The 26,967-nt window shown below is 35.7% G+C and overlaps 1 protein-coding gene across 1 annotated transcript in view; it reads right to left on the reverse strand.

The window, feature by feature from the left end:
- Window positions 1–4,891: 4,891 nt before the first annotated feature.
- LOC139694647 (endosome/lysosome-associated apoptosis and autophagy regulator family member 2-like) overlaps window positions 4,892–26,967 on the reverse strand; it is a 34,696-nt gene continuing 12,620 nt past the window's right edge. Inside the window, exons 6-16 of the mRNA XM_071593137.1 lie at window positions 25,853–26,091; window positions 25,461–25,746; window positions 25,008–25,225; window positions 22,352–22,618; window positions 20,236–20,468; window positions 19,810–19,951; window positions 16,843–17,045; window positions 12,424–12,609; window positions 11,463–11,595; window positions 8,968–9,225; window positions 4,892–5,178 (exon numbers count right to left, since the gene is read on the reverse strand). Of these exons, the coding sequence (XP_071449238.1) occupies window positions 5,134–5,178; window positions 8,968–9,225; window positions 11,463–11,595; window positions 12,424–12,609; window positions 16,843–17,045; window positions 19,810–19,951; window positions 20,236–20,468; window positions 22,352–22,618; window positions 25,008–25,225; window positions 25,461–25,746; window positions 25,853–26,091 (2,210 nt within the window). The 3' untranslated portion in view covers window positions 4,892–5,133. The remainder of the gene's footprint in view (window positions 5,179–8,967; window positions 9,226–11,462; window positions 11,596–12,423; window positions 12,610–16,842; window positions 17,046–19,809; window positions 19,952–20,235; window positions 20,469–22,351; window positions 22,619–25,007; window positions 25,226–25,460; window positions 25,747–25,852; window positions 26,092–26,967) is intronic.

Consider the following 26,967-nt stretch of genomic DNA (forward strand, 5'->3'; position numbering starts at 1 on the left):
CACAACTTTAAGGGCAAGGTGGACGTCCAAAACCCTAGACGGTTACACAAGCGAGGATATCAGAGAGCAGGTAATGCACTAATTTGATTGGAGAAAAGAAATGTTCCATCAATCGTGGGTTTGGTACATATTTGATTTTTAAGGAATTTTAAATATTTAATTAAGAATTAGAAACGCTAGACACGAAATTAATACGAGTACAGCTCTACTATTTACTAACTATTATTACTCATACAGTACTAAACCCTTGCAGCTATTTTCTAATGACAATTCCCGGCAACAGGAATCGATGCTAAACTATAGCTAAGTTGAAGGTGGATGTGAGACCCCAACAAGCTTTTTACATTTTCGAATAAATAATGCTACCCCTTCACACAGTAAAAAAGTCGGCAGATTGCGTAGTTCAAGATTACTGCGAACAAATCCTTTCCTCATTTTCAGTTCAATGGTAATGTTTCTGCAGTGATAACAGCAGGTACCTAAGAAACCAATGGTGGAATCACAGTGCCCTCTGGGGGTTTATCATGACTTGCCTTGAACGGACATCTTAGGCTTGACTCCTTTCACACCTTTTATTTGCTTTACTTAAGTAGAAATTCAAAGGCATAGTCTGCTTAGTTTTTACATTATAACTCCATATACATTTTTAGGTCTTATTCAAGTCAAAAAGTATTTCATGAAGTTTTTACCGAAAATTATCGATTTAAAAAATTTGCAATATTATCTAAAAAGAATTGAAATAATCGGAGTGGTCCGAAAAAATCTCTTTAGATAATTGCCAGAATAAACTGCAGAAAAACGCACCACTATAAGATTTCCAATCAGGTATGTATGTATTTAGTGAAATCACGTCCTCAGTTGCTAAGTCCACTAGGTCACTCCACCCAAACGCCATGAGTTACCGAATTATACAGGGTCGCACCCAAAAGTGGTAGGACTGATTTTCTCTGGCGCGAACGGAGCGGTGGAGGGGGGTCTGCCTGGCAGGGTAAGGTGGAGGAGGCTCTTAGCAACAGACCGACACCAACCTCAGTCGCCTGCAGGCTGTCGTTGAGTGAGGACACCGTTTGTAGTGAAGTCCGCGTCGAAAAACAAAATGAATCTGAATTTAGAGCAACGTTATTCCGTGAAGTTTTGTGCGAAACTCGGGAAGACGGCCACTGAGACCCTCGATATGATCAAGCAGGCTTATGGGGACACTGCATTAAGCCGTTTCGCAGTATTTGAGTGGCACAAGTTGTTTAAAGAGGGTAGGGAGCTGGTTGAAGACGACCATCGCTCCGGACGGCCGTCGACGGCAAGAACCGACACGAATGTGGACAGAGTGAGGACACTGCTGAACACAGACCGACGCTTAACCAGTGAAGAAATTGTAGACCAGTTGGGTCTGTCTGCATCCAACGTCCAACGCATTATTTCACAGGATTTGGCCATGCGCAAGGTGTGCGCCAAGATAGTGCCGAAAATTCTGAGTGTCGACCGACAGCTCTTGGCCAAATACGGCGTTGCCACATTGCCGCACCCGCCCTATTCTCCCGATCTGACGCCACCGGACTTCTTCTTCTTCCCCCTGATGAAAAGACAGCTCAAGGGACGACGTTTTGACTCGATAAAGGCCGTTCAAGAGGCTTCGACGAGGGTCATTAACGGCATCCCCAAAGAAAATTTCCAGCGGGCGTACGGGGAATGAGAGCAACGTTATACTAAGTGTGCAACAGCTCAAGGAGCATACTTTGAAGATTATTAAGTCGATGTAACTATATCGTCAATAAAATTCTTCTAAAAAAAATCAGTCCTACCACTTTTGGGTGCCACCCTGTATGATCGTTTATCGCTCTAAAACCTTTGCTGGAGAAATTCCGATATGGACGCCCAAGGTATTTAGCTTCTACAAAAAAGTATCATTTTCTGCCATTAATTTTAAGTAGAATGTTTCATTTAATCGGGATATAAATTTCCGTAAGTTTTAAAACAGTTGGTTTTTCTCCGTGGAGCGTTTTCATTTCTTCGGCAAGATAAAATTCATAGAAATTGATGAAATTATACCTTGTGAGACAAAACCAAATTTCTCAATTTTTTTAACTCCAAATAAATAGAAGCATGGTCCATTTATTTGAAGTTAAAGAAAGTGTACGTGTTATAGCAATCGCACCACCTCGGAATATTAACTTCGTAATCTTACCTTGAGCATCCTAAACGTTGAGAGATCAAGGGGAGCAAAGGTTTGCACCACAAATATGTTTCTTTCAATAAAACAGAATAAGATTCGTACGAAGGTTTCCGCGGCATTGAATTGCTTGTCTCTGCATTTCCGGGTTCTCAATCCACGTTAGCTGTCTTCGGGTGACGGCAGTTTCGCTGGCCATCCTGTTTGTGTCTTCAGGTCGAAGCCCTGCGGAACTTTCGGGACAACGACGGTATCGCAATCCTTCCCGCGAACAAAGGAAACTCAACGGTTCTCAACGCCTTAAGGGAATACGGTGAGAATATTTCGGACATCCTCAGCAACAAGACCTACGACAAGAAATTGGTCAAGAACCCGATGACGAAAGCTGACCGAGACACCAGATCCATCATCAAGAACTCGGTAATTCCTCGGGAAGAACAAAGAGCTACTATCCTCGGCACCCAAACCTCCGAGATTCTACAGTCTACCCAAAGTACATAAGGAGGGTATACCGTTGAGGCCCATAGTAAGCCAGATCGACTCGCTGACCTATTACCTGGTCTGGCCCCGTTACTACAATTCTACGTCGGAAAAAAATTCCTCATGCGTAAAGAACTCAGCCCACTTCGTCGAAATTAAAGGACATCTCAGTACAAAAGGAAGAGATCATCGTCAGTTTCGACGTGGTGTCCAACCGTGGTGGCGTGTTGGTGTATTCACCAACGTGCCTATCCAAGACTCCTTGGAGATCGTCAAAGGACTCACCACATCGGGCAAACCTGGAGACATACCAGAATTGGCGGAACATTTTCTAAGGAATACTTTCTCCCTGTGGAATGTTGATTACTACAAACAGACAGGAGGAGCAGCAATGGGATTGCCACTGTCACCAGTGGTAGACAACTTGTACATGGAGCGATTTCAGATGAACGGGATGAACACCTATCACATGAAACCAATGATTTGGCTTCGATAAGTAGACGACATCTTCGTCATCTGGCCTCACGGTGAAGATGCATTACACAGGTTCCTGGAGCATCTAAAGGCATAGCACAGAAACATCCAGTTACGATGGTGAGGGAAAAAGGAGGACAATTGCTATTTCTTGACGTAATCGAAAAGAGAAAAAGCAACGGGAACTTGGGACATGCCGTCTTTTGGAATTTCACCCACACGGACCGGTACCTCAATGCCAACTCTCATTACCATCCATCCATCCATCTCAAAAGGCGGGCGTACACCTTATCCGAAACTAACTCCATAGAGACGGAATCAAAACACCTGACGACTGCACTATGCAGGAATGGATACATGACCGATATGATCCTAAAAAGGACCACGAAAGTGGAATATAAATTATGTCTGCTGACCACCCATGACACTGGAGAGGAAGAAGCAGAACAACCAAGGGCCCGAACAATAATTCCATAAGTCGCGGGGACTTCCGAAAGGATAGCCAGAATCCTCAACAAACACGATGTGCTAACAAGGTTCAACACCGTGACCAAAATAAACAGCCTCTTGCATGGACCAAAATACAGCATCCCTAAAGAGTTATCAGAAGGCGTATACGCAGTTCCATGCTCCTATGGCATATCTTACATCGGGGAAACCTGTGGATCACTCACAACATGAATTAAAGAATATCGCACGGTGATGGAAAAGAAACAATTTAATTTATCAGCCATTGTCGAGCGTGCTTGGAGTGTGCCGGGGCGCGTCGGCCGGGGCCGACACACCTCAAAAGTCTCCAATCGACGTATACCATCTTGTTTCCGGACCGTAAGAAAGCACGCACTGTATCAGAGTTTTCAGTATTTTTTTCTCAACATCTTTGCTCAAAGTCTCTGTCATTGACTCCCTTCTCCTTGTGATTACTTCTTTGCCAAACGAAATTCTTCTTTTAACGTCCCCATTACTTTGACCATTTCGGTCCAGAACACTTCCGGGATAGGTAAACTGTTCCACCTGCTTTATATATGTCTGGAGCTATCATATGCCCATCTCCGTCATATTCTCATCAAATCTATAAGGTTGATGGCTTAATAACTAAAACATATACATCTTCTATGAATTCTTGATGCAACTCTTGAATCTTTTCAGGTCCAAATTAATTATTTTCCCTGCATATTTTGATAGTTCCTACGGATTTACACTCTTTACTCCCTTAGAGTGTTTTCATCTCCCTCAATAGCGCATCTATTTTTTCTTCCCTTCCCATCCACAGCCTGCCTAAAAGGGTATTCTACCAAACAATAAAATAAATAAGCAAATTCATGCTGAATAAAATGTTGTTACATTTGTTTTTATATGTATATTTTCGTGTTCTGATATTTACAATAAATCTGATTTAGCAACATGAGGAAGAGAAATTACCACATAAAATATCACTTTATGTAATTTCATTTTTTTGTCCTTTTCGATTTGGCTCTCAATTAGAAAATTTGATTGTTTACTCAGACATCAATTCTTTCCCTCTGTTGGAAAGAATCAAAAATGTGAAGCAGGAAGCGATTCAATTAAGCTAAACCAAAGGAAATATTTTGTAACTTAAATGGATGAAATAAAATTCCAGAAGTATAATAAATTACATATTTCAATATGATATGTCTATGATGCTAATAAATTTTCATTAAACGGATTCTTTAAACAAAAAAGGCGACAAAAGTTTCAGCCGAATAAATGAAACTTTTGAAATATTTATGTAATGGAAATATATATATGTATCATAAAGCGTCAAAACAAATTGACTTTTTTTACTTATAATACTTACATCAAAGTCTGGGACAACACAACTCACACAAACCCATTAAAATATGTGGGCAAACAACAATATACACAATTAATACTTTTTCTGGGACGTAGGCCTCACTGCCATTCCTCGTTTGCTGAGCTGCTTATGCGAATCAGCTTTCACACATCTGTTAACAAATATCCATGGTCCCTTCAATATGAACTGTTAAATTTCATTTTGTCAAGTGAATTGTTTCAAATGGATTTCCCTTTTCATTCTGGAAGAGAAAATATTAGAGTTAGGAAAGTACTTAGTTCAAATGTGACATCCTGTTATCATGGAGAGAAAATTAGAAAAGAATACCTATCTTAAATAATAAAGACATGATTTTTCTAATAGGATGGAGCGAACAGCTAAATACAACTAAATCCTTGGATTACGAACAAATTGCTTTCCTGAGAAATTCATAGTGTCGAATTTGCATGTTACTTGATCCCCTGAGAAATATCGCATGTGTATCCGGCAGTAATAAATATATTATTATAAATGATTCATTGGGTCCCCGCTTTACGATTTGAATCAGTTCCAAAGAGAACATCGTATTTTGAAAACAATGGTACATGAACCAAATAATGAAGCCTTTGTGATAACTAGCTTAGGAAAATCTACTGCGTCATGCAGACTTAAATTTAATGCATTTGTTATACACATTAGAGAGGAAAAACTAAAATAACAAATAAGTTTAAATGTATGTGCCATTAATATTCAAGAGTGAATGGTAACCAGTGATGGATATTAAATGAATAAAAGTTATTTATCAGTTTTAATATTCAGGAATTCATTCCCCGAGCAATACATATCCCCATTCTCACCTCTGCTGAATATATTTCGACTTTTTATAACGGGTTGCGCGTAATTTCGTATCGCCCTTAGGCTACCGGAAAACTGCCTCCCCAGCGTAGCGAAGAATAACCGCCATTGTTATCGCGGTTCTGGCGATTGTCCGGATGGCAGTGACCGACATCTACCTTTAACTCCACTGAATTAAAATATCAATGTTGCTAAAATGCCAAGAAACGAAATCTTAGGCGGCAACAGAAACAATTACTTACAAGGACGTTATAGTGGCATCCATCTTGTTACTCATTTAAAATATCTGCTAAAATAAAAACAGATTTTAACAAATATAGGCTGTAAATTTCTAATTGTTTATTTGTAAGAGTCAAAACGCTAATGATTGTCCTTCCGTATTAGGCCATCTGCTATCTTCCGCAATCCAGAGAAAGTATTACCTTGTGAAATTAACACCGGCTAGAGGACACTTAAAATGAGAACCGGCTAACCGGGAACTCGAGATCATCAATACTAGCAAAATAGAATTTTTGTTTATCGGAAGAGAGAGAAGTACCCAAAGGTAATAAGGAAAAAAATGCCAAAATAGGGAATGGAGGAATGCATTTTTTTCGTGAATATAACTTGACATATGCGATATAATACTGCCACAAATGCGACATGGGACTACCTGCCCAATTTACGAGAACCTTTTACCTCATTAGGCTCTTCCCATACTCTTATCCAAGTCAAGAATAGCTGACTTTGTGAAATAGCAGTTGTATTAGCAGTGGGCAAATCCTACTGCTTTTTTATGTAATCATCTGGTGGAATATTACCATGCGAAGGATTTTGAACGAAAAGATTCGAGGCATTTTCTGACTTTGGGCACTCAGAGCCATCTCAGTAGTCTCCAGGAGTTGCTTTATTCGGTAAGTTTGCCACATTTCATTCTATCTAAATCTACCAGCAGAGTAGGAAAGGGCGTAATTACTTACTGGTGTACCCGGAGTCTCATGTTATTTTTTTTAAACTCTGTTCGGCAGAATAATTATCACTCAGAGAACGAAGAGATAGTTATGCACCCCAAGCTCAAATCCGCTATAAGGTAATGCTAAGTATTTTAGCCAGGGTTCGCAAATCGCAGAAAATCAAAAAATAAGGGAGTCACATCATTTTAGAGATATTTTTTGCCTGGATGAACTTCAAGAAAAACAGTTATGGGGACACTCGCATCCCGTAATGAGATAAATTTTTGGATGCGCAGAGGAGCGCACACTATTATTTTTTGTACATATATTCAATCATGAAGTCAGCTAAGAACTTCCTTGTAAATAATATACAAGCGAGCTTATCGTTATATGACCTCATTTTAAGCGAGAATCCATTGTACTCTAATTGAACATATGGGCTAATCAATGCATCATCATAAAAGGCCCACAAAACGAAATTCATAATTTAAGATACAAGCGATGCTGTACTTAAGCGACTACATACAATCTGAGATCAGTAGGAGAGTAGATATACGGCGTCCATGGACCTCATCCCTTACTACTTTATCGATGTACTCGAAAGATATTACTTCCTGAATTTTTAATTAAATTATTTATTTATAATTGGCCTTCGTGAGGAGTCTTGAGAGTCTTTTTTAAAGTAATTAACCCCGTAAGTCTGTAAAGCTCCACTTTCGTATACCAGATTGTGCGTTGCCTCAGACTTCACGGACACGCACGGTTGCCTCAGATCATCGTCGCAGGCTGTGACACCGCGGGAGTTTTACATTTCTCTAGTTTCTTTGCAGCTAGGTGCAGTTGCAGCAATGACCGAAATCTGAGACTTTCCGCCTGTAATTTGTTAATTTCCCATCACAACGCAGCGCCTGTGTCATCGTCTTCTGTTTCCTTCTGCCACTACCGCAGAAATTAAAACGGGGTTCCTCGGAGATATACGCTAATGTGAAAACACAACTCAAAACTGAATGCATGAAATCGTATCTTAATCAAGGGATTAAGGCGATCGAGGATAATAGACTTACTTCTCTACGACGGGGGTCTATGTTCGAATCCCGCTGATGAAGGCATTTTTTCGAGATGTCCCACCCTTACTCAATGCTCCTTGGTGAGAACTTCGAATCCACGTGCGTGTTTTTACACCATCTATTGGATGTGGCGTTTATTTGCGGACCCTTTAGCGTGTTTTGTTAGGCGTAGACTAAAGCCGAAGTTGGATCCTGTCCACCCTCCTCCCATTCCCGCAAAATCCAACCCTACCATATTTTCCACCAATCCTTAATAGTGCAAATAACCTCAACTGACGGTCGCCTCCCATATAATTATTGCTACTACTGCCCAGGACTGCCAGCACAAACTCAATGAGGTCGCACACAAACGAGGACATCTCATTCCTTGCACACAGGTAATTGGAATTCCACGCAAGTATTACACAGTATGACGTCTAAAATGTATTTAACTTCCCCAATGGGTCTCAGTGGTGGTAAGAAAGTGGTGAGAGAGCAGGAATGGAATAACATTCCCTTCCTATAATTTTTTTATTTTCCAGTATTATTGTCAATAGTTTTCATAAAGCTCATAGTGGTACTGGTGAAGTTTCAATTAATATTCTCCCGATGGCATTTCCGAAGCCCTATTTTATGAGTAAACTCATCATCCAGTCAACCAGCAGCCTAAGGTAATACTGTTGCTTCATTATTCGTTTAACTACTCAGTTAATGATTTATTTATATATTTATTACTATTATTTTCAATAATTACCATCACTAAACTGTGTGTGTCTAAGCTTTCTTAAGAGAGAGCAGTCCACAGGAGTCAATTACTAAGGCCAGCCTGAACAGATATGCTGCATAGCTTGCAAATATGGGGTCAAGGTTATAAAATGTTATCACTCTTCTAAAAACCATTCAAATACAGGTTACCTGTATACAATAGCCACTGTCATATGATACCGTATATAAACCATTTTATAAACATTTAGAAGAAACAGTTTTGTTTATTAGTGAACTCAAGCCAGCAAGACAATGCAAGAATTAGTTCGCCAAAATGAAATTGTACACAAACAGTAGGTACTCCCATGTTTGCTATTCCATTTGCAAGTTGTTGATTGATTGTAAGTATGAGTACTTGAAGAGGAAGGATGATTTGTAAGTTGCTAAATCACTCTATAAAATTGATAGAATTCATTAAATTATCTACATTTGGTTAGCTTTTATTTTACCCACCTTTCCTGTCATTGCTTTGATTCGGTTCAGTATCCCTTGAGATCTTGGTTGAGTGAACTGAATTTCTTCCTCTTCCCCATCATCCAAAGCACAACTCTCAGCTGGTGCCAAGTTATTCTCAGTTTCACCTCCATCACGGTTGCTTGAAGACTGCACTAATTTCATGTATTTATATTCCAAACTTTGTGTTTTCTTCCAGAAATAGACCATTAATGCACACAAAAATATGGCTAATGCTACGATCACAGAAATCAAAATCTGTAAAAAAAGCAATTACATAAGTAAAGAGAAAAAATAAAATAAGGTACAAGATTTTCAGAATCTATCATAATTCTTCAGTCCATTTCCATGAGAAAGCAATTTTAGGCAACACTAACTCCATAATGCTTGAGATCAACCAAAGGTTTTAGTCCATATCGTCCAACTATAAACTTCTACATTTATCCCAGTCATCTGCTGATGCCCATGTGTTAAGATTTGTGTGGTGCTTGGTGGAATGATGATAAGATGGTGGAATGGTGAGATGGTGGAATGCTCTCCGCTCTAATTTCTCCAATGTGGTATTTCAATCTATTTTTTTTATAAATTAGATTTCTTTATGGCCTATATTGAATCAAAATGGACCCTGAAATGCTGAATCTCCTACCTGGTGCACTATTCAACTTTGGTGATGGTATGACAAATATTAGGGAGCATATCTGTCATCATGCTAATTTATATTTAGCCATTTTACTAATTCAATGAAATTGAATAAGACCCATGTACCAGTCACAAAACTTTTCCAGATATAGGCACCAGAAGTGGGTGGGTATATTACATAAGTTCAAGTTTTTTGCTCATCTCTTTGCCCTTTCTCAAAACTCCCTGGTGTAGAGGAGTTAATACCTCCCTTGCATCATGGACCCTTACATGCAGCATGAGATCAAAGAGGTAGGTGTTTATTTGTTTGATGGCCTTAAAAGGCAAGGAACAGGTCTTTCTAACATTCTTTAGTAAATTTACCAGGTTAGCTTCATGCATTTAAATTCCTTAACTAACAAAGTTTGAATACACAATGCAATCATTGCATATTGTTCAACATTTTTTTCAAAAATGAATTGGTGCAAAAATAGTAGACTTATACAACATTTGAAAAATTAAATGTAGTTTAAGATACCAAAAAAGTAGGATATCATTCTGCAGGACAGAGGTATGTGCCTAAGGAATTGGAGTAATAGACTTGCTTGCACTTCTTGGTACCGAAGTCTGAGTCATTTTTTGATGGTACCAATAAGAGCAAAAACCCCTTCAAGAGGAAAATCTGCTGGTCATCTCATTGATAAACACTGGATAGCTAAGTGTGATGGATTCAATGAAATTTTGGATAGGCAGTTGGTATAGACAGAAATGGCTATGACTTGAAACATTGGTAAAAGCAAAAATTTCACTATATAGTAGCTTTTTTAATGATGATGAGGCGACTAATTCAAACTTTCTCAGTAAACCTGATTTTTCTCCACAAAATTTAAAATAAATGCTTTTACTTTTATAATATGTTAACAATGCTGTCAAATTTTAGCATTTTTAGGTTTTTTTTTAAATGTGGTGATTCTCTGATATTGGGACACATGATGCATGGGTTTGATCAGTATATTATTTTACAAAGAAAGAAATGGACTTGATATAATCTACACAAAATGGTTAATTTCATAGCCATTACACTATTAAGGAACCACCAAGGTGTGAATCCCATCCAACTCCTTTGTTTTCTTTTTACTATGAATTTCCACAAATCCACACCTGAGATACTAAGCTGTCATTCAGTAATGTGATAGTATGATTGTGTTGAGAGAAAAGTGAAAATTTAGGCCAAAATCAGTAAAAAGGATCAAATTTACACCAAGTGTAATTTATGCACGTAACAAATTTCATTCTTTACATCATTGATGCTGATATTGCAAATAATAAAAAACCATGTAAAAATGTAAGTACATATTGCCTTAAGAAAATGGTATGGTTATCATGTAATTGGTCTAAAGAAGCATAAATCACATTATTTAATGGAAATTATTGCAAAGAAATCCCTATTTTTTCCCCAAATTCCTTCCTACACATTATATTCCAGGTGCCAAATTTTCCACGCACATTGCCATATAACTTTGCACCACCCACTTTCTACAACTTCACTGTTCCATTGTATCGAGCAAACAACCCCACAACTTATGACAACATTACTTCAGGAACAAAAGCATTAAAATGTTTGTATTTTCTCAAAAATAAACTAAAAACTTCCATGAGATCCATTAGATCATTTTGGCTTCCACAACAAAGGTAACTTGTTGTATGGCAAAAGTTAACATTTGCCTCTGAGAATTTCCATTGTATTGGTTTGATGGAAAATATTTTTCAAAGAACCACTCTGTAAAATAAACTGAACGTTGGAAGGAACTTGTGATTTCCTTAACCCTCAATATCAAACTACTATCCAAAAGAAGATTTATAAATTTTTTAGTTACCTGTAGTTCCATTGGAATATGGGCAGTACATGAAACCTTTTCCGAGGATGGCATCGAAGGTGGCATTATGCAGTGGCTAGGGGTGAGATAATGAACAGACTGAACTCCATCGATGCATTCTCCTTTAACCAGTCTAAAATAAAAAGGATTTTTTCTTCAACAAAACTATAATATAAATCAGTTAATCAATGACTCATCTTAGAGTATTAATAAAACTATTCCAAAGATCTGGATAGTTTTTCAAATGCACCTGATACATATGTTTAGAGCTGTTGAGCTAGATGGAGATCCTTACGCTGAACTTCAATGCAGCTCTAGTTTTCATTTAAATCTTTGGTTGCATTTTATAAGCCAATAAGGAATTGTAAAACATCAAAATAATGAGCTAAGTTGCCACAATGAAGATAAATGCTCATATATAATTTTCTTATGTTAGATTATTTTTTTCTTTGAAGCCTAATGTGATAGATTCTAGGTTTCATTTTCATTATAACATTGTAGTTTAAGGTACAGCATTCCAACAGGACAAACATTTACCTGCAGACAGTATTGAAGTCGCAACATGTGGAAGAGTATTTAACTGCTGATTCCTGGGTGCCATTCTTATACCATGCAATTAAAAAATCATCCAGTACACTTTGTTTGGACTGACACACTCCTCTCAGATTCAGATAATATCTCTCAACCAGATTTTAATTATTCTTTTTCCCCACTGTATATATTAGGAGACTTATCATAGCATTCTAAAGTAAAAATGCAATGAGGCAATTGGCACATGATGATATTTTGTCTGGGGAGAGGTATCATTTTTTCTGTTAGTAATTTTTTGCCAGAAGTTATCTCTGCTGATTTGAACTGATTACCCCAGAAATCCCCATATTTCCACCACCTAATGTATTCCAATGAAAGTAAATACCTAAGCATATGTGTTAACAAAACATAAAAGCAGACTTTTACTCACTTATAGTCTTCTTCGGCACAAAGAGGGCATGCTGAGTCGCTTTCCCATTTAAAATTGAAGTTGCATCCATCACAAGTGCCATCAGGACATTTTGTGGGTAATGAAATGGTTCCATTTCCAACCTGAGTTGGATTACAGTGTAAGGTAATGATTGTTGTTCTCCCTTGTGGGCATGATCTTGTAGCTCTGGAAATTCATCAGAATAAAAGCCACATGTATCTATATGGGTCGATTAAAATTCTCAATGGTTCAGTAGTTGGGTTCATCACAAATTTAACCTTAATAAAAAGGGCAGTAAATATGGAAACACCTTTGCCTATTTCTTAACTTCCATAACCTGATACATCAAATGGAATTAAAAATATTTGCTCTCACTCATAGACATGCAAATTCACGCATGCTTTTTCAAAATCTCTCCTATAGAGAGACATGCCATTAAACATGGTAAGTCATACAAGCTGTTTGACTATTTTTCTTTATTTATTTATTCTTATATTTTAGTCCGAAAACAGCACTTTTTGGCCTTTTACATCAGACTATTAATCGAATAGCAACAGACACAATTACGAACACCAAAGCCCTCGGCAGAGGAATACCCACCCAGGCGGAAATCGAGCCCGCAACCCTTGGGTTGAGAGACAGGGACGTGTACCCATCGCCACCAGGGCCTTCTATAAATATGCCTAACTATTTCTTCAATTTCATCTAATTTTTACATAAAAATGAAAACATTGGTCATGTATTATCCACTGAAAGTTTGGATTGAGCTCCAGAGATACATAGTTTTCTCCTTTGCTAGATGTAATAAATGTCTCTAGGTCCACCGTAATCATTTTAAAAAGATTAACTTTCTTTATTTACTTTCTTAGTTCTTATCTGCAGGTTTGAATTTAATAACACACCTTAATGATTTGAAGGGATGACTGATTTATTCAGACATTACTTCATGGTCTAATAGTACGATTTTGAGTAGTAAAATATTCTTAGTATTGATACACAAATTTGCCTTTTTCCAGTCAATATTAGGGTCACATAATTATTTTCAAAATGAATTAATTTGTATTTAGATTGAACAATTCTGTAATATTGGAACTGAAAGGAAGAAATAAAATGTGAGTGACACATAACAAAGTGTTTTATTGAAAATGGGTGCTCCTCAGATGTTGGAAAGAAAAATTGCCCATGAGACTTGATTGTTCACAGTGAACTCCAAGACTACTCATACTTAAAAAAATGGGGCATTCATGTGAAGGCCTATTAGCAGTTTAAGTTGATATTTTGGGAAGATATAGTTTCTTTTGAAGGTGGACATGAAGATGAAATTTGACTACATCATTTTGATCCTGAGAGCAAACAGTAAAGCTCAACGTGTAAATCTCCAATGTAAGAAATGTAAAAAAAACATCCCATTCAGTGGCTTCTATCAGGAAAATTATGGTTATTTCATTTTTAGATATTCAGAGAATAGTGTATCAGAATGGTACTCCAGCATGCACAACTGTAAATGAAGCATTATATAGGAATATATTGAAAATTTTCCAGGGCTTTATGGAAAACAAAAGGTTACATTTCAAGGCAACAAACTGCACCCCTCTAATTCACGGCTACACACTTCAATAGTTGTTGCTGAATATCATCAAATACCAATGTAAAGTGCATTCCTCATCCTCTCTATAGTGTAGACCTAACCCCAATAGGTTTCCTGTGTCCCAATTGAGGTAAACACTGCGCGGAAAACTTTTTTCATCTCCAGAAGCATGCATAGGCCAACTGGATGTGTTTCAACTTACAGTGTTTGCTGCTGATAACATACACGAGGCAGCTCATTAAAACGTGTGCCGCATATATATTACTCATTAGGCAAACAATAACGTTTGAAATCAAAATGTTCACTCTGAATTATGCAAATAAAAACCGATTATTACTAATTATTGGACAGGTCCTGTACAAGAGGCTCTCTAAAGTCTTGCTCCATTGCCTACATTTTAGGAGATCTCCCAATGTTGTTGCCTATACGCCAGGATAACTTTTGAAATCTGCTTCACTAATCTAAATTACTTTAACAAGGAGGTAACCACTAGTATCAACCAAATTTTTTCTCACGGTAGTAAGCTGATATTTAAATTTATCAATATCATCTCCAGCATAATTCTTTCTCCCCAAGTGGTACACTCCCTGCAAAAAAATTACCGTTGCAGATATTGGGGACCAGTGTGGTAAAGTAATCATAGATATATCACTAAGAGACGCCTAAGACACCTATGATTCGGGCATCATAGTGATGTGGTGGTGACTTACGATTATGACTCACCATAAAGGTCCTCAAAATCCACATAATGATGCATTTGAAAAGATAATTTTTTGCATGGCCTATATCCTAGTAGTTCAGTGGGTAGGGCATTGGAATATTGATTGGAGGGCCCGGGTTTGATTCCTAGGGATGCATCTGGGTTTTCTCAGCTTCATCCAAGCTTTGTAATTTTTGGGGGATCCAGGTCTTCCTGGGAAACTAAAGGTAGTTCAGAAAAAGGAACTGATCCCCTTACCCTCGGGTGTGCATTTCATATGCTGTATAAGGTTTAGTACTGGGTGAAGCTCTGCTTCACCTATCAAACTGCTCTTCGGGTTGATAACTATAGTTTATACTTTCCTACAACTAGGAAGGGTAGATAGTAAAATGCATCATTATTTTGCTTGATTTAACAAATACTCCTTATTTCATTGGATTGATATGCTCAAAGTCAAAACCTTTGTTTTGAGCTCCTATTATTTTGCTGAAAGATGGTCATCACATTCAAATTCAACTGTTTTCAGTTTTAACTAAAACTATATTCAGTAAACTAAAAATGTATAAAGAAAATATTTTATCTAAGAGTATTTATCTAAATAACACATCTACCTTGTAAGATACTCATAATGATAAACATGTAGGCAGGTAATGCTGCATCAAAATAATAAATAGGCTGGTTTGAAAAAAAATTAAATAGATTTAGAAATTTCAGGCTCTTCTGTGGTGGAAAAGAATGTGTCATAGCTTTGACATTAAAAATTTTATGAAGTCTAATTTATATCTATGGAAATGATTTCGCATATATCTCTGAAACTAACTTACATAGTTATCCAAATGAACCTTTCAGGGCTTACACATAGGCCTAATAGGAGGGAGAAAAAAAACCATGTCTCTTCTTTTGTTTAAGCTTTAATGCTGGACTGGAAGATAAAAATCCCAAGTCTCTTTATGTCCCCGAGGTGCTATACTTGTTGTGTCAGTCACTAAATCAAATGAAGCATTTTTGCCAGAAGCATAATTCAAATACTGTCATTTCTGGTCTTCCGCCTAATGCTAGAACACTTTTGAAGTTTTGAGGACTAATTTTTTTAGATTTTGTCATTTCCTTAGCTCCATTAACCATTATCAATGATAAGTTAATATTCATGCCCCAAGAATCACCTGACTTTGAGCGACTGTTCTGTATTCAAGGACATCACAAAATTCTTCAAATACATTGACTGATTTGGCTGATTAGTAGTTACCCATTAATATGTGTAATAAATGCACATGTTACTTTTTTAAGATTGGGAACCATACCACCTTGGGAACCTTTACTCAGATTGACATAAACTTGGCAGCAAGGTAACCCAAGGTGAGGCTGAAAATCAGTTGGCAGGGTGACTATATGACTGAAAACTGACGGATTGTGGAATATAAATGATGTCCTGTTTATTAAATATTAATCCCAAAATGACAAAAACTGATTATGACCAAAGGTTCAAGTGGAAATTTCTTCCTCCCTCACTAAATACTTCTTTCTATTCAATGTGGGGAAAGCACACATGAAATGCAGGATAAAATGAATTGATAATATGAATAAAATGTACTTAAATATATTTGAAGCATAACTAAAATGTGAGAGAAAAATACATTTATAATGCATATTGACAAAGCATATTTAAAACACTTCTGAATGGGCATTTAATGCACATTGCATGCAAAACGGTGCTGTTTGAGCTACTGAAAGTGGTTTAATCTACAGTGCAACTGAAATGTAGAAAAAAGTGGATTATGATGTACATAAAGTGTGCATAAAATGTGAGACAAAAATGCAGTTATAATGCACATTGGCACATTCCATTAAATAAATATTCTGAACACATAGTTGATGCACATCCACATTGGATGCATTATGGCACTACTTGGTATGAAATCCATTTTTATAAAATGTTGTTATAAATTGTGAAAATAATAACATAAAATAAAAATTTTTAAATTAATTTTTTAGCAAAAAATAGTGCTAAGAACAATAAATATCATGCATTAATTTATTCATCTAAAATTAGGCGATTATTATTCCTTATAATTGGTGAAAATGTGGAATTAAATCATGCTAAATCCCATAGAATGACATATTTGTAACTTACAAAGGTGTTGAGTAGTAAAAATGTAGGTCATTAGGAAAATCAGGGTTTATGAACTCCTCAATCACTTCCATATTCATAAAAGTATGGTCTCTTGATATGCTAATTAACTCATCACCTAGTGTAACTGACTGTGTTGAAAGAATAAGTCCCTCTTCAGCCCAAGGACTAGGAACAATTGTTGTGCGGCAAATGAAGGATTTGACCTATTAACAAACATTTATATTTTAGCAAAATTTCAAAACTCGAACAATACTTAGGTGTAATATTTCTATCAATAAAAAACTTACAAGCAGTGAATACATCAAAACTTTAGGAATCAATTTTATCCATTGATTAAGGCAATTTAGAAACAATATTGAAAAATGATATTTATATAAAGATTGAATTTCCAAGAATGGTACATTCTTAAAGCACAGAAAATAGGTGGATAGAAACTTATGCCATATCTTAACCAACTTATGCCCTTAGAGCAGCAGGAAGGTGTATAGATTTTATTAATTAAAACTATTTATGGATCATTCAGGTCTTTAATTCTTAGTTCCAACAGTTCTTAAGGCTATACTGAAACCAGAACTGAAAAAAAGCATTGGTTGTGGAACCAACATTTACACGTGCTTGTGAGTTAGGATGTTTTCACAAAATGAAATCTTGATTGAGATTGTAATATCTTCAGCAGTGTCTCAACTAAACTATTTTTAGATTAAATTATTGTTATAATGCATTATTCATGATATGTACAGTAGACTTTCTACTACCTGGGATGCCCCAAAAGAGCTTAATTTGCAAACAGCATAATGATTTTAAGTGAAAGAATGTAGTCACTAGGCAACAATTCACAAAACCTAGTCATGCATACATAAATTTTGTTTATCCTGTGCTAGGTAAATTATACACTACTGCTCCAATTTGCATGTCCTTCATGTATAAAAGCATCTCATTTACTGCATGGAACCAAAATTTTTATCAAATAAGGTAGCCACTGAAAAACAATGTGCAAGAGCTAATGGTGCTGTATCTTCTGGTTCATCAAGTTATTCATCACAACAAATGTAGGTATACATGTTATCTTACACTTACATTTAATAGGGATTGAAGTCTGATTGTAAGTTAAAAAGTTAACTGCAAATTCAATGCAACCCTATTCCAAATAGATGGATAGTTATAGGGAAAAACATTTCTTTGCATTTTGGGTAACCTGAGATTATGGCTTTTCTTAATTTATTACATCAGTAATGTCTGATAAATATGTCCATCTCCCAAAGTTTGTTTGGTTTATTTTTTATTATAATTCAAAACCTCTATATTGTTATGTCAGAGTGCATTGCTTAGAATTACAATGAAAAACAATACATTCTACGGGCAGTAAAAAAGTAATTGCCACAATACGCACATTTTTCTGTCTAGAGAGTAGAATAACTGATATTTTCATTATCAAAGATAATTATTTGCCTTTCATCCCAGATAATTGAGATTTCACGTCATCTATATCAGATTGTGTCACAGTCTGTTATGCCGAAATCCATATTCAATAACTAAGCAGAGATATAATAACCTCTCTGTGTCATAGTAGGGATACTGGCTTCTTACAACATGAAGTAATGCTACTTAAAAATAATTAGGCATATTCTTTGCCTTAGAGTTTTAATGAATGAAGATTTACATACTTCAAACTCCATAACTTTTGAACAAAATATTTAAATTCAAACATGAAATTAGCTGGAATTAACAACCTGTAAAATTCATACGTTTCAGTTTATCAATGTAGAAATTAGTGATGTTAATGGTTTCTCTCCCATAAAAATTTCACACATATTATCCCTCTAAACAATTTGTTATGCATCTAAAAGGAATCTGGAACAACATGTCACACATTGACTTCGAAACTGGCAATTACATAAGCATATTTTGGAAAAACATTTTGAAAACATGTTTTAAGCAGTATATGCATATCTATTATTTTGGTAGAATCATCTTTTAGTCTTGAAGCTCAAAAAATCATGAATATTGCATTCAGAATTTTACAATAGTGTGAAACTCCTCATTAACTATCCATATAACTTCTCAGCAGTTGAAAATATTTTTGAAGTTGTTCGATCTTTCGGTTACTCTAGGATAGCTCATTACCTGTCCATTTAGTAAAAATCTTGGAATCAAAATGAAAGCAGCTTACTGAAGCAAAGAACCAAACTGGCACAGGAACCAAAAATATCAAAGCGATTCATTGCTAAATAATAACATTACCTTAATAAGGGCAGGCCATGCCGCATAAAATTTTTAAAATAAATTTCATATACCGATGGTATATATTTTATTGCAAATACAGTATTAGCTTTAAAAGAAATTATAACCATGAACCCCAGCAAAAATACTTTCTCTGCCCCCTCAACTTCTACTATTTGTTATAAATCAACCTACCAAATGAAAAACCAAACATATAAATGCTATTTATGTAATCTAAAACATTATTAATTGATGCATTAGACAACAAGACTCTTACTACAGTCATAGACTGCAAAGATATGTTTGTCATCAGAGCTGATTAAAGAAAATAATTATGCTAAATGGGATGAGGCTTTGTTGTGGAAGTAGTTTAGTTTTCTCACATTTTACTTTTCTCACACTTTCCCACTTGATAGAAATGAGCAAAAGAGTTAAATATCCGTTCAGTTAGATTGTTGAAAATGATTGAGAGGCAGACACCAGGATATTTCCTTTCAACTTTTTCTAAATTCTGTGAGAGAATATTCTATTCTTGAAAAACCTCTGTACATACACATCAAAGAGTCATGTAATAGTTAATTTAAGCCTAAGTTCAACAGCATACGCAATTCTGTGCTTTGTATTTAGCATTTAGGGTTTAAATAAAATAATTAAAATACCATTAATGAATAAATTCATGTAAATTAACAACAGATTCTTAAAGTTAAACCATATATTTATCTTAAATTTTGTGTCATACAAGCCTACCTGTGAAATTTGCCCTTCAGCTTGGTAAGACACATTGTTACTACACTGAGCAGCTGAAAGTCCACATAAGCTTACATTAAATAAGTGAAAATATTGAGCTCCAGAAGCTGTAAATAGACGGCTGCCTTTCACAAGATATGGGCTGGAAATAAAGAAAAGGTGAGAGTAAATATGCAAATTATGATTTACTTTATTGGATATTCAGAAGTAAATTAAGCACAAATAGCAGTTGCATAAATTTTAATTATAAGAATTATCATGGCACAAAATTAAAATATGTTGAGATGTATTTTAATAAAAGTCATAGCTAAAGATTTAGTCATTATATACAATAAATATGTTCATGTATCTTTTGTACATTATAACTTCTGATGTCCATGAATATAAAAATTCTAATACACATGCAAATTTTATTAAAATTGTTACCTTGCCAGGGATCTTAAGTCATATACCATGTTGTTCACATTGAAAATACATTTTGTTGTGCAAGTCACTCCATCAATACTTCTTAATCCAGGGCCACACGGTTGGCAGGATTCAATTCCATATGCCAGTGGATCTGATACTGTGGTATCAGGTGGACACGGTACGCACTCTGTTGTATTGGGGTCAATATACTCGCCAAGTGGGCATGGAATACAACCTCTTTCATTGATATCCTTCATATGTCATGAAATAAAGAAAATTATTTTTTTTCAAAATCAGTCTTTAGAATCGACTTATAGAAGAAATATGTAATGCATATAGGTCAAATGAATAATCAAGTTTCTGCTTTACTCTAGATTAATTAACCCTAATGATGTACAAAACTGATAATGATAAATCAAGTAATTGATTATTAATTATGAGCAATAATTTTTATTTTTGTTGCACTTTTGGGTTTAATTATATATATAATGTATTATTTCAATAAAGTTCCTTGTCCATATGACGCACCCCGATTTTTCAGGTTAGAATTTATAGTTGGATCATGCAGAAAAGGAGCTAATTATTTTAATGTTAACACTTTATGCAACGGAAATAGCAAAGCTCTATTTAAAAAATAGTGTCATCACTGCTGCTAAATCACTTCTAGGTTATTTTTGCGGGAGTTACAATTTTTTCTTACAAAATGTCATATTTACTTCCATGTAGCCCATTCCTAATTTCAAATTTTAAAAAGACAATATGATAGTCTCGCTTTTAAATTTCCGCCAGGACTTTTGCAATCAAAAAGAGTAGCAATTGACAGCCATTTTAGTCGTCTCATTAGTGTTCCCTCATAAGTAGGTACCTTATAACCTTTCTTTCCTATTCAAGAGGCAGTTTCAGTTATCACCATTAAATGCACACGAACCAAGTTTTTTTTATTTATCTGCATTTATTAATTAATCCTGCTCCCTCTATTCTTACATTATCTTCCCTCTTTTGTGACGCTTAGTTTCTGTTATTGTTTTGATATTATTGAAATGTGTATAAAGAGCAACTATTTTTATGCCTCTACAACATGCTCATACTATTTAAGGTTGAAAGCCTGTAGACTTTGAGTTTATCAGGAAAGATACAATGCATGTATATATTAGCAGAAGATATATAGCCATTAGTCAATATATATTAAATTTTGCAGCAGCAGCTCATGTGAGATGAAACTAAATGCGCTACATTGAATATATTAATGATTTGTTTGGGAATTTTTTGGGAAGTAATTTCTATGAAATATGAAAACTCCATTGCTTACTGCTGACTCAAAACAGTGATATAACCAAAATTTGTAATCAAGTCACAAGCCAAGTATATTAGATGCCAGATGTGGTGAGAAATACTTAAGAGTAAGTATTTTTCTGGCAAATCAACTTGCACTCATAGGTCAAAGTTATATGTGTATACCTTTACCCGGTCCATATGGCACTCTGGAGCTGGAGGGGATCATACAATTGCATTACCATTTCAGGCACCATGACACTTTACGTCACCATCACCACCTCCCACCAATTTCCCAAAATAGCTCTCACTTCCCTCTTGACACCCACACCTTCTCACAAAGTACAGAGCACCATAGTGTGGTGAAATATGCTTGCTCAGGTGTAGTGAAATGGAGTATTCCATCTTAAGAATAAACCTGAGAAGAACACTCATCTCTTTTCAAGTTTGGATAGTGATTAATCTAAAACAATCAGGTCTGATTTGAATCTATTTATAACAGATGCCATCCTTAACCTTGCTATTTTGTAAACTCAACTGAAATGGACATTTTGGATAACTCAGGAGTCATCAATATAAATTAATTTGGATACTTATTTCATGAAAAAATAAAACTTTCATCACAATTAGTGAGCATTCAAATATTATTCCAAGCATCTTCTTACATAAATCTTGTGGAAAAAAGCATGACTCCAGCTAATAAAATATCTATAGGTACATTAGTGTCTTTTAAACTTTGTCTGGGAAGAAAAACTTGAAGTGATCTGCATTTCATAAATTATTTTAGCAATAGCTGGATGCCATTTTTTCATTTGCAATCATTTTCAGGGGAATAATGAGATTCATATAGTTAGTTATTTACCTGGTGACATGGTAGACAAGAAGCAGCTCCTCCATCTATAGTATTTGTAATATTTACTGTAAATATTTTGGCAATATCATCTTCAAACTTAGTGGTACTTGTTGAATCCATTGTATTCCTATCATAATAGCCTTGATCATATTGCAAATTTTGAAAGACCCAACTAAAAGTATAGGAGTCATTTTGGAGTATAGCATGACTGAACTCCTGCCTAGGTTGTGAATCCATCCAGCTTTGAACTGAAGTTACTCCCTTGGTTTCTGAGCCCTTTATAAAAAGATAATGGTATATACATACATGTAAGCCGTTCAAACAATATAATTCATTGGATCAATTAATATATCAGCAGTCCCTCAATATTATTATAATTTTTTTTAAATGACCTATAGAATCTTAACATATAGGATGAAGTCTGATATCTTAAATTTAATAGATGAAAATAGTTTTGGCATAAAAACAAAAATTTTTATGGCATGCATTGTAGAAGATATTTGAATACTGAATCATCATCTGTATTTCACTGTTAAAGGATTTATGGAGAGGAAGAGTAGAAGGTTGGTGGAGAGGCTAACGTATTGGCTTCCCACCTTGAGGGCCCGGGTTCAAATTTTGGAGATGGAAAATCTTTTTTAGTGGTAGGTATCCTGATCCCTACTTGAGGTGCTTTGTGGAGAGGACTTTAAGTGACTATGCCATCCGTCAGATGGGGCCTTAAACTGCAGACCCCTTGGTGCCTTTCATTAAAAGTGGGCCAATTCCTATGTTGGGTTTCTCTCCACCCGTCCTTCTTTCCCTTCCATCCCAAATGGTACAAATGACCTCAGTCAGTCACCTCCCCTGAATCTACTACTACCACTACCACAATTGACTGCATCACTGTACTGAAAATTATGATTAATAATCAATTTTTTCTACTATTATATGCTATATTTTACATATTTAATTTGTGCATACTTGTATTTTTTCACCCACTCATGGTAAAATTTCCAATTTAGTCTTTGTGATCGCACTGCACAGTTATTATTCTTCCTTGCTGTCAGATCATACATATTTAATGACACTGTGTTACAAAGTAATAGCATTGGTTAAATGATCCTTAGATGTTTTCTCCACTCAGTCATGTCCAACTCAACAATGTTCTTAATCATCTTTACAGTTCCTTAAAGCTCTATATACTCAACAAAGTTTTAATATACTGGTTCAAATTCCAAGGCCTGTGAACAGGATCTTCCTTGAGAGTTAAGAAGGGGGCATATACTTAAAAAAAAGAAGCTCTGCACTTTACTTTAGAAGGGAAGATATAAAATCAATCAGAGAATCAAGCCCAAATTTTGGTGGTAGCCCTTCACCATGACTGAAACTCATTTTCTGCCTAGCATGCTTTTCAATTTCACTATCCTTGACATCCTACTGTTTTCATCCTTCTTTCTTAATTTATATGTTTATTCTCCTTGGCAATTTCATTTAATGGGCTATTTCTTAATCATTCCCAAGGGCCTCAAGTATCATGACAGACTTATCGTGAGGTCAGCCATTTTTCCACTTCATAAAAAAAAAGGTGCCACCTAATTTAAATCTCACGGAGTAGGTAAAATACTTGGTAGGCTTGCCTTCATTTTGGTGATTCTGAAGAGGAAACAAATTATTTCACAATTCAGAATATGAAACAACTGTAGCATATCCTTACTCAACAAGTGAGGGAAGTATAAATAAAATTCTTAACGAGTAAAAATAATTGTAAGTAAACATCAATTTACTATCAAAAAATGCCCAGAGGCACATTTGACCGTCAAGTATATATTTTACATTTTCACATCATATGTAATATTATATTTTGATTTGAATGGTAAGCCAAAATCTTTGATAGAACTTCCACTTGCATCAAATTATAAACATGACATGTACTTTTAAATATGAAGGTAGCATTCATATGAACATCACAACTTTAGGTTGTAAATACAGTTCCTTTCCAGATGCTGACAATAGTTTTCAAGATAGCCCAGGTTCCCAGAAAATCAAATACCCTGGATTTAGCTAATCTACCAAGGTCTTCGACTGGATTTGAACATGAGATCTTCCAGTAAATAACCAAACGCTAGACCAACTTGATAATAAGTCTGTCTCCATGTTAACTAGAGTGCTTATTTCAAATTCAATTTCAAGTTATAGGGCTTAAGCCAATAAATCTCCACACTCCACAGTAAGTCAAAATCCCCCCACTTATTACCATCTCCAAAACAAGGTGAACCCTGCCCAACTAAAAATAGCCTTTTGCCCATCTACAACCCCTTCCTCCTTTTATTTAAATGGACATAAAGGTGTATAAATTTAACTCAAGAAAATGTCTATGCATTGAAATTGGGAGTACCTTGCTAAATTGTATAAAATGTACAACTATTTTTAAAGTTATATATACATTATTACTTGTCGAAACTAGCATTATATTTATCTAGAAAAAAATTAGAATACTTATAAAATTTCAGTGAAAAATAAAAGGTAAAATATATGCCAATAGTCTGAAAATAGTTAACTTTAAGGGATTATAAACATAGGTGCTAAAGATATTATGCTCCATTTTAATGCATTTTAAGTTATGTTAAGAACAAATATGATTTGAGAGAGACTGCTGTAAAATTTAATATCATTAATAAATTACCTGCATGAAAACAAATTCACATTTTCCTTTACAGTCCAGCTGAAATGTGAAGGATATTCTACCAGCCTCCAGTCGATGTCCAGCACTTATGCCTCCTTTATTTCGAAATCCAGGAACAGTCAAGGAAAGTAAAAGATATGCTCCATCTGTATGTCTGTGGCCTGAATGAATGTAAGAACCAGCAGGCTGCCAACCAACTGCAGTGCTACAAGCTGACCCTAGGTAGCAGACACTCAAGTGTTCGTTAATCAGTAAATTAACATGTTATTTTGTTGCATAACCAATAAGTTACATTCAAAAGTATTGGAACTTCAGAATATTTTGAACTTAAAAAAACAATAGCAATATTTTATTATGATTAATAATCATTCAGACATTGCTAACACTAGGCTGTACCTAACCTATAGTAAATTATATCAATAAGCTAATTGTCACACAAAAATCAAAAATTACCATCAGGCTCAATGCATGCTGTGCTCATTATATTGGGCATTTCTGACCACCTTTCAAACTGATAGCCATAATTTGGAGTTGTGTTTGGAGGACATTTCAAACAACCAGATTTTCCATCTGAAAAGTGGTCCAGTGGGCAAAATTTGCAAGTTGATCCATTTTTGTACTCCATCCCTGGATTACAAGGTGGGCATGCATGCCTTTCACTTGGTGGAGGAAGGTGTGCTGATTCTGGATCATCATCCCGACATATCTTTGGTTGAATCCATTCATATAGCTTCTGGGTCTAGTCATATTGATTAAAAACATGCAAATATTTGCAATTAGTCTGAAAAAGTGGACACTATTTTCACTATCATAAGTTGTACTAAAGTCATAAAAATTCTATTTACCTGATTATTGGTATCACATGGTGTGCGAGTCTCATAGTAGTCTTTAACAGTGCATAGAGGTCTTGTTAAACATTTGGAGGATCCCTTTGGTGAATATTCTGTCTGGCTATCACATGGTGAGCATGAGCTAGCTTCTTTGGATGAATAATGATTCTTTGGACACTCTGTACATGTTCGTGACCCACTGAAACTGTAAGTTCCTGGTCTACAAGGAGCACAGGAGGATGCAAATGCAACACCTGTAATTAAATTTGTACTCATTTAACAAAGGGTAACAGATACTATGGTACTTTCAATATTGAAAAATATTTTCCACCACCATACATTTTTGCCTTATCAATTCATTTGGGATGCATTCCAAGAATATGTGGTGGTGAGATGGTGCATTTTAAACTATCTTTTAAAGCCGCTATGAAAATAATGAAACTTCTTTATAATAATTTAGGGTTCTGTCTGCTGACAGTTCATATTTTTGAGAAAAGGTTAGATCATCACAGATTAACCTTACTCATTAGGGCATACTTTCGAGTATTTAATTATTTTTCATTTGTTGGCAAATGTATAGTCACCCCATTGGGCCAGATGCCTTACTGACGAAGAGATGAATGGATTACCTATCATCTGGTCCCTACCTTTCCATCTATCTAGCACAGTTGACCATTTAAGGATCAATTATCCCCACGACTACCTCCCACCAGCAGAGCTTAAGGGGCCATCAAATCACCCAATCCACACCAGCCAAGGTTGTAGTTGATGCGGAGGATGCAATTTAAAAATGTCTTTAAAAAACATATATATATATATATATATATATATATATATATATATATATATATATATATATATATATATATATATATGTATATATATGGGTCGCGGTAGTCCAGGGGGTAGAGCGTTGGACTATTGACCGGAGGGTCCCGGGTTTGATTCCCGGGCAAGGCACTCTGGGCACCTGCAGCTCCACCCAAGCTATGTGATTTTTCAGGTACCCGGTCTTCCTGGGAAACCATAACCAGCACAGGGAAAGGAACTGGCCCACCAACCCTGATGTTTGAATTTCACACGCCGTCGGGCTTAATGCTAGGTGAACTCTACCATCACTTATTAAACCA

Source organism: Hetaerina americana, unplaced genomic scaffold (assembly GCF_022747635.1).
Source record: "Hetaerina americana unplaced genomic scaffold, ioHetAmer1.1.p SCAF_51, whole genome shotgun sequence".
NCBI lineage: Eukaryota > Metazoa > Arthropoda > Insecta > Odonata > Calopterygidae > Hetaerina > Hetaerina americana.